The sequence below is a fragment of the Heterodontus francisci genome, chromosome 4 (assembly GCF_036365525.1).
Source record: "Heterodontus francisci isolate sHetFra1 chromosome 4, sHetFra1.hap1, whole genome shotgun sequence".
NCBI classification, from domain to species: domain Eukaryota; kingdom Metazoa; phylum Chordata; class Chondrichthyes; order Heterodontiformes; family Heterodontidae; genus Heterodontus; species Heterodontus francisci.
In genome coordinates, this window is record NC_090374.1 from 56,414,313 (window position 1) to 56,429,545 (window position 15,233).

Below are 15,233 nucleotides of genomic sequence, written 5' to 3' on the forward strand. Positions count from 1 at the left end.
ATAAGGGGTAGCAGATTTAAAACAGAGATGAGGAGAAATTACTTCTCTCAAAGGGTCGTGAGTCTGTGGAATTCACTACCCCAGAGTGCGGTGGATGCTGGGACATTGAGTGAATTTGAGGAGATGGACAGATTTTTAATTAGTAAAGGGTTGAAGGGTTATGGAGAACGGGCACGAAGATGGAGTTGAGGCTGAGATTAGATCAGCCGTGATCGTATTGAATTGAGGAGCAGGCTCAAGGGGCTGAATTGCCTACTCCTGCTCCAAGTTCTTATGACCTTATACTATTCCCACTCGTGAAAGGATCGAGAACGAGGAGACACAGATTTAAAGTATTTGGTAAGAGAAGCAAAAGCGACATGAGGAAAAACATACAAGCAACAAGTGGTTATGATCTGGAAGGCACTGCCTGAGAGTGTGGTGCAGACATTTTCAATTGAAGCCTTCAAAAGGGTCAAATTGTTATATGAAAAGGAAGAATGTGCAGGGTTACAGGGAGAAGGCAGGGGAATGGAACTGTGTGAATTGCTCTTTCGGAGAGCCAGTGTGGGCACGATAGACTGAATGGCCTCCTTCAGCACTGTAACAATTCTGCGACCAGCAAAAGAAACCAAGGACAAATTAACTGTAGGTGCAGCAAGCAATTAGGAAAGCAAATGGGATGTTGGCCTTTATTGCAAGGGGAATGGAGTACAAAAATAAAGAAGTCTTGCTGCAATCGTACAGGGCTTTGGCAAGACCACACCTGGAATACTGTGTGCAATTTTAGTCTCCATTTTTAAGGAAAGACATATTTAAATTGGAGGCAGTACAGCGAAGGGTCACTAGATTGGTCCCTGGGATGAGAGGGTTGTCCTATGATGAAAGGCTGAGTAAATTGGGTCTATGCTCTCTGGAGTTTAGAAGAATAAGGTGATCTCATTGAAACATTCAAGATTATGAATGGGGGCTGGACAAGACAGATCCTGAGACGTTGGTTTCCCGGCTGGGGAATCTAGAACAAGGAGCACAGTGTCAGGATAAGGGGTCGATCATTTAGGACTGAGATGAGGAGAAATTTCTTCACTCAAAGGGTTGTGAATCTCTGGAATTCTCTACCCCGGAGGATTGTGGATCAGCCATCATTGAATATACTTAAGACTGAAATAGACAGATTTTTGGTCTCTCAGGGAACCAAGGGATATTGGGGAGTGGGCAGGAAAATGGAGTTGTAGCTCATGATCAGCCATGATGAGAGTGAATGGCTCGGAGGGCCGTATGGTCTACTCCTGCTCCTATTTCTTATGTTCTTAGGTAATACACTTTGGGAAGACAGAAATTGCAAGTATAAACTTAATAGAAGACACTGAAATTTATGCAGGAACATAATTTCTTGAAAGCGAGATTGGTAGATAAAGCCATGAAAACAATAGCATTTGGGGATTATGAATAGGGGCCTAGGTTTAAGATTTGAAGAGGACATGATAAATTTGAGAAGGCGATAATTAGACCACGATTAGATTGCTGCATTCAGTTTCAGGTGCCATTACAGAAAGAGCATTAAAGCCAGAGAGCATGCAGTAATGATAATCAAAATGATACCAGGAATGAGCGATACTAGCTTTTAGATATACCTGAGATACTGGAATGATTGATTCACTGGCTCCTCCTGATGGACCCTGCAGTGCATCCTGATGGATCGGCATGTTGTTATGTATAATAGTATCTACAGTTCTTGCCTTTGGAGCAAAGTAAGCATCAGATTCAGTCTTCTCACTAACTTCACTTGCTTTAGTAATGGGGATACTTGGATTGAGTTCTGTAACCTCTTTGGTTGCAATAGCTTTTTCTTGTATTGGAACAATTTTTCTTTCATTTGTTGACACATCTTTCTTTGCAACTGCTCTTCCTAAGTTTGGCTTGGGCTTCTGGAATCGGCTCCTTACTGCTTGGCCTGGTTTGGCCCTGGGTTCCTCTGGTTTCTCCATAGACCTGACGTAGAAAGAAACGTCAATATATAAAATTCAAATTTGGCATCTTTAAACCACTGCTTTAAACAACTACTTTATTTAACCCTTCCCTCATACTCTTTCCAGTCTTGATGATTCTACACTACAGACCTTGGCCCTTCACTAAGGACTCTTTTAAAAAAGCTTCTTGATATTTATCAACCTTTGCAATTGTTCACTTTTAAATTACTCATAGGAGCCAAGAACAGTTCAGCAATTGGCATAAAACTGTTTTACAGATTATGCCATGTGGAGGAATCACAAAATCAGAAGGTGAGTCATCACAAGCCACTCGCAAATCTACTTAGCAACCGATCATGTAGCAACACTGAAAACAACCTGAGAGCAGATCATCTGTCTACCCAGTGAATGCCACACCCTGCTGAGACAAACAAAAGAGGTAAGAAATGCAATCTATTACCGTGATTCAGTGCCAGAATCTTGTGCTTTACTTGCTAATATCTCCTCAGTTATGGTTTTATCAGCTTCTACTGTTTCAGGCATCGGTGCACTGCTGACGACCTATACAAAAGTAAAACCAGTTCAAAGTTATACTGAATTTGGAAAAAAAAAGCTTCTGAGCAAAAGTCATCTGAAGACAGTAGCTTTTGCTGATATGGGAAAATAGACCAATAGAAGCTTACAAGCCCTTTCTCGCTGTCAAAATAATTGTGTATGTTTGCCCATTACTATAATACTATTGGCATCACTTCCAGACGAACAGTGGTATAGTCATATTATAGTCTATTTAGGGATCACATACAAAACTATCCTAATCTTGAAAGGAAAGTTCAAAATTTATATCAGATATCATGATGAAATCCTACAAGACTGCCATATAAACAGGAGTGTTAAGCAGTCAAACACCACCAAGAACATGAATTATCCAGTGGACCCAACACTGCTATTTGGTGCACCATTCATTCAAACATAAAAAGCTTATTTATTTATATGTTTATTTGGTCATTTACTTCTACTGGTGTTACAGCCTTCATTTCGAGTCCTGCACCACTCAATTCTGAAGATGGAAAGAAAAGAAATATTTGTATTTACATTGCACCTTTCACACCCTCAGGACTTCACAAAGCACTTTACAACAAATGAAGTACCTTTAGTGTAGGTAATATAGGAAGTGCCAGTTTGCACACAGGAAGCTCTCGCAAACAGAAACGTGATAATGACCACTTAATGTGTTTGGTTATGTTGATTGAGGGATAAATATTGGCCAGGACACCATGGAGAACTCCCTGCTCTTCCCTGAAATAGTACCACTGGATCTTTTACATCCACCTGAGGGAGCAGATGGGGCCTCGGTTTAACATCTCATCCAAAGATCATCAGCCTTGAATTTTGCGCTCAAGTCATGGAAGGGACTTGAAACCACAACCTTCTAACTCAGAAGCAAGTGTGCCAACAATTAAGCCACAGCTGGCCACACTGGTACAGTTTGACAGCCAGAGAATTTCTCCCAATGTTGGCTGCATTTAATGAATAAAAGTACAGTGAAAACTGTAGCAACGGACATGTTCTAAAAACAGACACCTGCAAAAACATTTATTGAGAGTTCCCAAATCACTTGCATGGTAAAACATATAGGAGACGTTGTAAAACCACCAACACTTGCAAATTACAAACAGCCTTCAATGCACCAAGCCCTTTTACAACTTTAAACACAAGGCACAACCTGTTGCAAAGTTGCTGTATTTGGAACTTTTACAGAGTTGCAATCACTAGTGCTTCTCCTTGCAGCTTATTTTGTTTCTGCCTCCAAATTCTCTTGGGCTGTCACTTTTGTGAGGTCATTGTATATAGGTCAGCGCAAAGCAGTAGCCATTTTGTGAAAGAAACTCCTTTTGTGGAATGGACAGTTCTTTACCAAGCAGCCGTAGCAACAGAGAAACTGCTCTATCTCTGGGATTGAAAGTTTGCAGGGCCCTATCCCAGGGACAGAGTATTTCTTTCACAAAACTCATGGCTGCCTCACCAGCCTCCCAAATCAAGGAAAGCGGGTGCAAACAGCAAGAGGCAGCATCCTTTCCTGCCTCAACACCACATCAATACACTCTTTCAGTGGCTTCTGGCAGCTCTTCTCCTCTGACTTTGCCATCATCTTCTTTCCCTTGGCTTCTGATGGTGGATCTGCTTCATTGAGAAGCTTTGGCATTGGGGAGTGAAGATGAATGGCTGTCCCAGGTCTCTCTGTCGCTCTACAGTGATGAAAAGGCCTGTGAATCACTGCAGGCTCATTGCTCAACCAGAAAACTGCAGTTTCACTCATACACATAATGTGATCTTTTCTGTTTTGCATCCCAAATATTCTCGATCAGTTCTAAGACATGCCTTTGGAAGCTTCAATATAGCCACACAATCCATCATCATAATTTTCCCTTTGCTGTAACTACCCTAATGCTGCCAAGTAGGACCGAGAACTGCACTTCATTATTAAAGTTCTACTCTGCTCCAAGTGAAAGCAGTTTGAAATGAAATGGGAAATTAGATTGCAAAACTGTTAAGTGAACAGAGGTAAACACTGGTGTGTGAGAGGGGGATTATTAGCATTGCTGCAGCTGATTAGGTGCATATCATAATCTTAGCTGGTTCTTCAAGACTGTTGGGAAACATTTTAACAGTGCATACAATGACCACTTTGAAAATAAGGACTCCTGCAAAAAAAGGATAGCTGACCCTAGAAAGTACAGAAGGTCAGAGGGACCTTGGTGTAGCTGTCCATAGATCACTGAAGGCAGCAGCACATGTAGATAAGATGGTTAGGAAGGCATATGGGATACTTGCCTTTATTAGCCGAGGCTTAGAATATAAGAGCAGGGAGGTTATGATGGAGCTGTATAAAATGCTAGTTAGGCCACAGCTGGAGTACTGTGTACAGTTCTGGGCACCACACCATAGGAAGGATGTGCTTGCACTGGAGAGGGTGCAGAGGAGATTCACCAGGATGTTGCCTGGGCTGGAGCATTTCAGCTATGAAGAGAGACTGAAAAGGCTAGAGTTGTTTTCCTTAGAGCAGAGAAGGTTGAGGGGGGACGTGATTGAGGTATACAAAATTATGAGGGGCATTGATAGGTTATATAGGAGGAAACTTTTTCCCTTAGCGGAGGTGTCAATAACCAGGAGGCATAGATTTATGTCAAGGAGCAGGAGGTTTAGAGGTGATTTGAGGAAAAAAATTTTCACCCAGAAGGTGGTTGGAATCTAGAATGCACTGCCTGAAGGGGTGGTAGAGGCAGGAACCCTCACAACATTGAAGTAGTATTTAGATGAGCACTTGAAACGTCATAGGATACAAGGTTACGGGCCAAGTGCTGGAAAATGGGATTAGAATAGTTAGGTGCTTTATGGCCGGCACAGACACGATGGGCCGAACGGCCTGTTTCTGTGCTGTATGACTATGACCGATGCCAGTTCCCAAGGTGTCTATAATTTACAGGTTTCACTATACATTTCAAGAACAGTATATACACACACCTTTTCTGACACTTCATTATTCATGACCTCTGTTGGTTCTTCATTGGGAGCAACATGATCCTGCACAGGTGATTCTTTCACTTTGTCACTCTTGTCTTCATTCTCATCATCATAAGATACAATAGCTTCTGAAGCAGTTTTGTCAGTCCCTTTCCCACCTGCTCTTTTCCTTCTAATCACTTTTAAGTTGGGTTTAGATTTCTGGAGGTAAACATGCTGTGATTTCTTTGAATTTTCTGTTGTAACTGGTGTGGTTGTTTCTGATGGTGCTCCGCTTTCATGGTCACTGAAACAAAGATTTAGACACCAGAGTAATTTATAAGTAAAAAGACATTCAAAAAGAAATTTACAATGCATCCTAATTTTCAAGATTCATAACATATCACCAGCATTGACCAATTAAGTTATTTGGTGGGAAAATGCAGTGGAATTCTAAGAAATAATTCTAATCGACATGCAGTTGCCTGTTACAAACTTCTACTTTTACCTTAATTTTGTTTTTTTTTTGTGCTCGCCAAGATGAGGATTTCAGTGCTGAAGAAGTGTTGTTTCTACTTTGAACACCAAATGTCAGAATGAAGACCTCCCAGTGCAAATAAAAAGCTCTGTCCAAACAATGTGACTTACAAACCACAAAAGAGCACTCCTTATCACAACTATTATGATTTTTTTGTCAATTTTCCATAGCACCCAAGTTCTTAAAATTAATGAACAAACCCTTTTTGAACAATCACAGTATTCAAAGGTGTTGCAGCTGCATGAGTTGATGCAATATGAGCATATTCAACGCTCACGAGGATGTTTTCAGTCATCATAGACTGCACAGCTTTTAAAATTCCTGGAATAACATTTCTTTTGGAAAAGGATTAATCCATGAATTTTACTTTAACCTTGTGCTTCTGCAGAATATATTTACATAATTCTTTCTATTTTTCCTGAAAAGTAACAGAAAGTACTGTTTCAGGTTTATTTTATTCCATTAGTTATCCTATAAAACTGTAAGGTTTCCTCAGAGACATTACCTATCAAGCTTAAAAACCTCAGCTTATCAAGGTGTTACTCATAGGTTTTCTGTCTGAGCACGAGCCTCATTGCTTACCTTGCACTGACCACTACCCTAGCTTCCTTATGTCGCACCAACTAGAAATGCACAGAGTATTCTAGGTGCATCCTAACCAAAACATTGTCCAGCTTCAATAAATTTGAACTCAACTGGTTTAGCAATATAATCGTTTGGTTTACTTACCATCTCTCCCTGTTTGGCCAACAGCTTTGGATCGCTTTCAACTTCTGCATGGAAAGTTCTATTTATGTGCTTCCTATTTTTTAACTTGCATTTCATGGACTGCCTTGCATTTCTTCATTTTCTACTTCATCCCAGTGAACACACAGTCAAAAGCTTTGTGCAACAGCTTTCCTACCTTCTCTGCCTCGTTTCTTCCCCTTCTCACCACTACCACCACTCTGATGCCCTCTCCAAATCTAACTACCACCACCCCTCACCCCAACCACCCCATTTGTAATCCATTTCCCTTCACGACTACCCACAATTTTCTTCCTAGTAGGAAGATAATCACAGGAAAAGAATGTGTTATGAGGTTATTTTATCAAAGACATTTTGGCAGCATTGGTACATATCTTCATCGGGTCAATTTTCCTCTGCTTTGCACCCAGTGCATATTTATTTCCCAGAAAGGCAGAAGGAAGAAAAGAGCCTGTGTGTTTCACTCACACTTACGGGGCTTCTTCAGTAAGGGACTGAGGGACAGTAGAGCAGACACAAGCATGTAAATGTAATAGTAATTAGGCAGGGTGACAACACCATGCTTCCCACATCATTTACTCAAATTTGCACTTTGTGGGGACACAAATGTAGCTGTGCTCACAGCAAGTGGGCCTTAATGCTTGCACCCAGCCCCCTCAGGTCAGAGGATCATTGAAGGGACAGGTAACAAACACCCAGAGCCATCAAAAAGGCATATGCCTTTATTTTTTAAATAAAATAGCAGCAGGAGAATCACCAGAACTGGAGGCCAGCTTTAGACAGCAACCAGAAGGCCCCAAAACTGGCAATCGTTACATTCTGCAACATGCAAATTACCTTAAGGATTTATCATTGGATTTCTTCTTTCTCTTGGTTTGTGAAGGCTTTTGGCTTTCAGAGGTCCCTTGATTAGATGATATTTCACCATTGACCATATGGCATTCATCTTCATCTTCTGCATTTTGCTCCCCAACATTGTTGTCTTCACCAGAAATTGAAGCTAAAGCTTTCTGGATTCCTATTCAAGTTGTTTACCAAAAGAAAATACAGTAACTTTTACATCTATGTGGTAAATAGCAGCCAACAATTGCCAAAAACAAAACATTTTGTGCAGTTAGCTTCAAATATATGTGGTCAGTTTCCCTTCAGGAAAGCTGCATGGCTCTAAACATCTGCTGTAATGGCACAACGTAATGGTGTTCAAACGTACTGCTTTATACAATGACAATTATTCTTTTATTCTAAAAGTGTTGTTTCCTTTATGGGACAGGTTATCACAGGCGCCAGATACCCTCCAATGCCTCATCCAAAATGGCCGATATTCACCCAAGAGTACTTACAAGCTAGTTGTTTGCAGGCACAACTACTGAGCCCAATCCTGCCCTAACCTTATTGTTTATACATGCATAGAAGCAGAAACTTGACAATTTTTATATTCCTAATCCAGGAGTATTGCAGTCAATTGCAGCATGTCCCCTATTGCCCATGCCGAAATCAACTAACTTGGCAGAGACTGTAAATCTAAGTTGTGGACTTATAGTGTTTTATGGCTCAGATACTCAATACTTACTTCAGATAGTCTCCTTGGTATCGTACCACAGCAATCCTTTATCTCCTGGAATGTGCACAAAATCTAGGACACTCCAGCAACCCCAAGAGTCAAACAGAAACCCGTGACACTATTTCAATTTACTGAATAATTCACATTTTAATTGTCATTGATTACTAAATGCACTTCAAACACAATGAACAAAGCTAGCAAGCAAAGAGTTTCAATCTAGTCATTTACAAATATCTCCCCCGGTAACTGCAAGACTCAAACCATCTGCTCTCTAGCCTGTTATGATTTCAACAGTCTGAGTTATTTTCTGTAAATGAACTTGGCACTTTAACTTCATTGGTACCAAAAGAAGAACAAAACCAATGCATCACAGGAAAAAATGCTTCACTTGTGTCAGAATGGGTTTGCACCTGCAATTCTCAATGCAGTGAGTCTTTATCCCAGATGTGGCATTTTGGAAAGACAAATAGTGAACAGTCATTTGCTCATGAGAAGGGAAGGAGAAACTCGAGGGACTACTCATCACAGGCATCTCACAGAATAAAAGAATTGCTACAGTGCTGAAGGAGGCCATTCAGCCCATCGTGTCTGCACCGGCTCTCCAAAAGAGCAATTCACTCAGTTCCATTCCTCCGCCTTCTCCCCGTAACACTGCACATTCTTCCTTTTCATATAACAATCTAATTCCCTTTTGAATGCTTCAATTGAACCTGCCTGCACCACACTCTCAGGAAGTGTATTCCAGACCTTAACCACTCTCTGGGTGAAAAAGTTTTTCCTCATGTCACTTTTGCTTCTCTTACCAAATACTTAAAATCTGAGCCGAATTGGTGTCTTATACAAGTTCAACATAACTTCCTTGCACCTGTACTCTATGTCCCTATTAATAAAACCCAGGATACTGTATGCTTTAGTAACCATTCTCTCAACCTGTCCTGCCACCTGCAATGACTTATGCATATATACACCCAGGTCCCTCTGCTCCTGCACCCCCTTTAGAATTGTACCCTTTATTTTATATTGTCTCTCCATGTTCTTCCTACCAAAATGAATCACTTCACATGTCTCTGTATGGAACTTCATCTGCCACCTGTCTGCCCATTCCACCAACTTGTCTATGTCCTTGTGGAGTTCTACACTATCCTCACAGTTCACAATGCTTCTAAGTTTTGTATGATCTGCAAACTTTGTAATTGTGCCCTGTACACCAAGGTCTAGGTCATTAATATATATGAGGAAAAACAAGGGTCCCAACATTGATCCCTGGGGAACTCCACTACAAACCTTCCTCCAGCCCGAAAAACATCCATTAACCACTACTCTTTGTTTCCTGTCACTCAGCCAATTCCATATCCATATCGCTACTGTCCCTTTTATTCCATGAGCCACAAGTTTGCTCACAAGTCTGTTGTGTGGCACTGTATCAAACGCCTTTTGAAAGTCCATGTATACCACATCAACAGCACTGCCCTCATCAACGCTCTGTTACCTCCTCAAAAAACTCCAGCAAGTTAGTTTCACATGATTTTCCCTTAAGAAATCCATGCTGGTTTGGTTTTCCTTAATTAACCCACATTTGTCCATGTGACGATTGATTTTGTCCCGAATTATTTTTTGTAGAAGTTTTCCCACCATCGAAGTTAAACTGACTGGCCTGTGGTTGTTGGGTTTATCATTACACCCTTTTTTGAACAAGGGTATAACATTTGCAATTCTCCAGTCCTCTGGCACCACCCCCGAACCTAAGGAAGACTGAAAAATTATGGCCAGTGCCTCTACAATTTCCACCCTCACTTCCCTCAGTATCCTTGGCTGCAACTCATCTGGTCCTGGTTCTTTATCTACTTTACATACAGACAGCCCATCTAATACATCCTCTTTATCAATTTTAAACCCCTCTAGTGTCTGAATTACCTCTTTCTCCATTGCCTGGATTTCATCTTCTTCCTTGGTAAAGACAGATGCAAAGTATTTAATACCTCAGCTGTGCCCTCTGCCTCCATGTGTGAATCTCCTTGTTGGTCCCTAATTTCCCCACCCTCCCCACCCCCCCCACCCCTCCTTTTACCATTTATATGTCTATAGAAAACTTTGGGATTTTCTTTAAAGCGAGCTGCCAGTCTCTTTTCATGCTCTCTCTTTGCTTCTCTTATTTGCTTTTTCACTTCCCCTTTGGACCTTCTACATTCAGCCAGATTCTCAATAGTATTTTCTATCTGACATCTGTCATAAGCATGCTTTTTCTTCTTTATCTTAATCTCTGCCTCTTTTGTCATCCAGGGAACTGTAGATTTGTTTGCCCTACCTTTCCCCTTTGAGGGAACATACCTTGACTCCCATGCCTCCTAGCAGCTGGCTAAAGAGCACTGTTGGCGAAGGACTGGCAGCATTTTGGCTTCTCAATGAAAGTACATGGAAATGGTTTGAGGGAGTGGGTGGAGGCAAGGAACTTCAGAAGAGATTAGTGATAAAACACAACAAAACAATCTCAGAATCACCATCATTGCCTGGTTTCAGCTACAACAGCAATTATTGCTAATGTTGAAACATGGACATGGTCACTCAGAGTAAAGGACTGAATCTCATTCAACAAGTACGATATATGTGCCACCATGATGTGCCAGACATATGATGTCAAGATAATTAGGTTTCTGAATCTTTCTGCTTTCCCCTTCTCTGATTTATTTTGTTCAGCAGCCCACTTTTAGATCTGTTGCAGCACAGGCTATTTAGCCAAAAGCAAGCTGGTGGAAAACAGCAATGTCTCCAATGATGGAATAACACCCTCCTGATTTTGTTCTTTCTAAACCATCTTGGCCACAGTTGGCGCGTGACCCTGGGGAGAACAGAGGTATAGGGGAAAAATAGGACTGCCAGATTAAATAAAACAATTTTTACCTTTCTTGCACTGCCGTACTTTCTGCTTTGGTTCCTGAGAACCAATTTCCTCCTGAGGTGGCTCTTCAGCAGTTTCTTGCTCTGCTGGTTCCGCAGCAATGTTTTTTTTCCGTTTTCGCTTGCGTTTGGTTGGGGAGGGCTTTGATATGGTTTCTTTTCTCTGTGCATCTTCCTGACCTTCCACACTGCAAGATGCCGGAGTTCCCGCCACTACAACATTAGAGCCAGCCTCAGCTAATTCAGCATCAGCAATTTCAACTGGTTCAGGGTCATCAGGATCACTTTCTATCTCTGCCAGTTTCTTGCCTAAATACACAATATGTAAAAAGAAAGTCAAAACAAGCATTCATTGCTGCAGAACCCTTCTCGTGCACAATTGTTCTAAGTAACCTTGCAAGCAAATTATATAACACAGGAAATGCACACCACAGGAATAAAAAGTCAGTTCAAAAATTGCCATACTTCATAGATCCATCAACTGTTTCCTTTGTCAAAAGACTATCCAGCTTCGTATCTCAAGGACCACAGTTTAATTTTACACACATTTACTAATATATAATACATTAGAATCTCATACTGTAGTGGGATGAATTTCAATGCAATTTATTCTTCTACAGCATAACAATGTTTATTAAAAAAAATCTTAGTTCATAAATTCCACAGTGGGAGAGGTCGCTACTGCAGCCAGAAGTCCAATTTGCATCCGCTGTTGCAAATGCATCATGTGAATTGCACGCTCAAAGTGAGCAATGAGCACAGGGGAATAGAGCACTTTTCATTCACTAAGTGTCAGCATCAAGCACACCCAAGCCAGTACAGAAATAAAAACAGAAAGTGCTAGAAATACACAGCAAGGCTGGCAGCATCTGTGGAGAGAGAAATAGAGTTACCGTTTCAAGTCTGTGACCTTTCATCAGAATGAGCAAAGGCTAGAAATTATAGGCTTTGAGAAAGTGAAAGGGGGGGAAAGAGAACAGAAGGGAAGGTCTGTGATAAGGCGGAGAACAGGAGAGATTAAATGACAAAGATGACATGGAACAAAAGGCAAAGGGAGTACTAATAGCTGTAGTAAAAGACAAAGCATTTGTAGACAGAATGTTAATGGCAGAACAAACAACACTGTCCGAATGCAAAAACATGAAAAACAAGTTTGAGACTGATACATGATAAAAAAACATTCAAAATGGCGGTCATGGTCTGACGTTGTTGAACTCAATGTTGAGTCCAGAGGGCTGTACAGTGCCAAATCGGAAGGTGCTGTTACTTGAGCTTATGTTGTGCTTCACTGGAACATTACAGCAGGCAGGGAACAGAAATTTGGGCAAGAGAGCTGGGTGGTGAATTAAAATGGCAAGCAACCAGAAGCTCGGGATCATGCTTGCGGACTGAGCAAAGGTCACCCCATCTGCGTTTGGCTCCTCGACTTAGAGGAGAGCACATTGTGAGCAGCGCATACAGTATTCTAGTTTGAAATAAGAACAAGTAAATTGCTGCTTCTGCAGGAAGGAGTGTTTGGGGCCTTGGATGAAGAGAGAGGAGGTAAAAGGGCAGGTGTTACACCTCTTGCAATTGAATGGGAAAGTGTTGTGGGAAGGAAACGAGGTGTCAGGGGCAAAGGAGGAGTGAACCAGGGTTTTGTGGGGGGAACAATCCCTTCAGAATGCTGACATGGGAGGGGAGGGGAAGATGTGCTTGGTGGTTGCATTACACTGGAGATGCTGGAAATGGCAGAGGATGATCCTTTGGAAGTGGAGGATAGTGGAGTGGAAAATGAGGACAAGGGGAACCCTGTCGTGGTTCTGGGAGGGAGGGGAATGGGTGAGGGCAGAAGTGAGGGAAATGGGTCTGACACGGTCGAGGGTCCTGTCAACCACAGTGGTGGGGAATCCTGAGTTGAGGAAAAAGGAAGACATATCAGAAGTGCTGTTTTGGAATGTTGCATCATCAGAATAGATGCAACAGAGATGGAGAAGCTCGGAGAATGGAATGGAAATTTACAGGAGGCTGGTGCGAGAAAGTGCAGTCAAGGTACCTGACGGGGTCAGTGGGCTTGGGCTTGTATCGAATATTAGCAGACAGTCTATCCCCAGAAATGGAGACAGAGAAGTCGAGGAAGGGAAGGGAAGTGTCGCAGATGGACCACGTGAAAGTGTGAGAAGGGTGGAAATTGGAAGCTAAGTTGAAAAAGTTTTCCAGTTCGGGCAAGAGCAGGTATAGTACAGTCAGAGGCATCTTAAAGCTCCAGTTACTCTGTCCCATGTGCTTTAGCCCAGTTTATTTAGCATGAATTTTACCAATAATTTTCACCAAGAGCAGTTGACATCACAGCTAGTGCTTCACAGTTAATAAAACAGAGTGGTTCTACAAGAACAGCGCTGAAGCCAAGCAACAGAAATGCCGTGTGCGTCACTCTTTTGGCACTAGCACACAGGGAGCATCCATGCAAGGGGGAGACGGTGGTGTAATGGTAATGTCATTGGACTAATAACCCAGAGGCTCAGGCTCATGCCCTGGGGACATAGGTTCAAATCCCACAACGGCAGCTGGTGGAATTTAAATTCAATTAATTAATAAATTAAATTTATTAATCTTTAGAAAATCTGGAATTGAAAGCTAGGTTCAGTAATGGAGCCATGAAACTATCAATGATTGTTGTAAAAACTCATCTGGTTCACTCATGTCCTTCAGGGAAAGGAAAGAGCCGATCAGGGATAGTGGAGGGAACTTGTCCCTGGAATCAGAGGAGGTAGGGGAGGTCCTAAATGAATAAAAGCAAAATACTGCGGATGCTGGAAATCTGAAACAAAAACAAGAAATGCTGGATTCACTCAGCAGGTCTGGCAGCATCTGTGGAAAGAGAAGCAGAGTTAACGTTTCGGGTCAGTGACCCTTCTTCGGAAGAAGGGTCACTGACCCGAAATGTTAACTCTGCTTCTCTTTCCACAGATGCTGCCAGACCTGCTGAGTGAATCCAGCATTTCTTGTTTTTGTCCTAAATGAATACTTTGCTTCAGTATTCACTAGTGAGAGGGACCTGGTCGTTTGTGAGGACAGCGTGGAACAGGCTGATATGCTCGAACAGGTTGAGGTTAAGAGGGAGGATGTGCTGGAAATTTTGAATGATATGAGGACAGATAAGTCCCCGGGGCCAGATGGGATATACCCAAGGATATTACGGGAAGCGAGGGAAGAGATTGCTGCGCCTTTGGCGATGATCTTTGCGTCCTCACTGTCCACTGGTGGCACAGTGGCGCAGTGGCTAGCACCGCAGCCTCACAGCTCCAGCGACCCGGGTTCAATTCTGGGTACTGACTGTGTGGAGTTTGCAAGTTCTCCCTGTGTCTGCATGGGTTTCCTCCCTGTGCTCCGGTTTCCTCCCACATGCCAAAGACTTGCAGGTTGATAGGTTAATTGGCCATTATAAATTGCCCCTACTTTAGGTAGGTGGTAGGGAAATATAGGGACAGGTGGGGATGTGGTAGGAATATGGAATTAGTGTAGGATTAGTATAAATGGGTGGTTGATGGTCGGCACAGACTCGGTGGGCCGAAGGGCCTCTTTCAGTGCTGTATCTCAACTAAACTAAATTAAACTAAACTACCGGATGATTGGAGGGTGGCAAATGTTGTTCCCTTGTTCAAGAAAGGGTATAGGGATAACCCTGGGAATTATAGACCAGTCAGTCTTACGTCGGTAGTGGGCAAATTATTGGAGAGGATTCTGAGAGACAGGATTTATGATTATTTGGAAAAGCATGGTTTGATTAGAGACAGTCAGCATGGCTTTGTGAGGGGCAGGTCATGCCTCACAAGCCTTATTGAATTCTTTGAAGATGTGACAAAACACACTGATGAAGGAAGAGCAGTGGATGTGGTGTATATGGATTTTAGCAAGGCATTTGATAAGGTTCCCCATGGGAGGCTCATTCAGAAAGTGAGGAGGCATGGGATACAGGGGAAGTTGGCTGTCTGGATACAAAATTGGCTGGCCCATAGAAGACAGAGGGTGGTAGTAGATGGAAAGTATTCAGCATGGAGCT

At 42.2% G+C, this 15,233-nt stretch overlaps 1 protein-coding gene across 3 annotated transcripts in view; it reads right to left on the reverse strand.

Annotated features, from left to right (window-relative positions):
• Positions 1–15,233, reverse strand: part of LOC137369043 (transcription factor TFIIIB component B'' homolog) — a 173,229-nt gene that overhangs the window by 88,157 nt on the left and 69,839 nt on the right. For all 3 annotated transcript variants that reach the window (XM_068029568.1, XM_068029569.1, XM_068029567.1), the window contains exons 11-15: positions 11,195–11,500; positions 7,573–7,753; positions 5,472–5,757; positions 2,410–2,510; positions 1,614–1,971 (exon numbers count right to left, since the gene is read on the reverse strand). In XM_068029568.1, the coding sequence (XP_067885669.1) occupies positions 1,614–1,971; positions 2,410–2,510; positions 5,472–5,757; positions 7,573–7,753; positions 11,195–11,500 (1,232 nt within the window). The remainder of the gene's footprint in view (positions 1–1,613; positions 1,972–2,409; positions 2,511–5,471; positions 5,758–7,572; positions 7,754–11,194; positions 11,501–15,233) is intronic.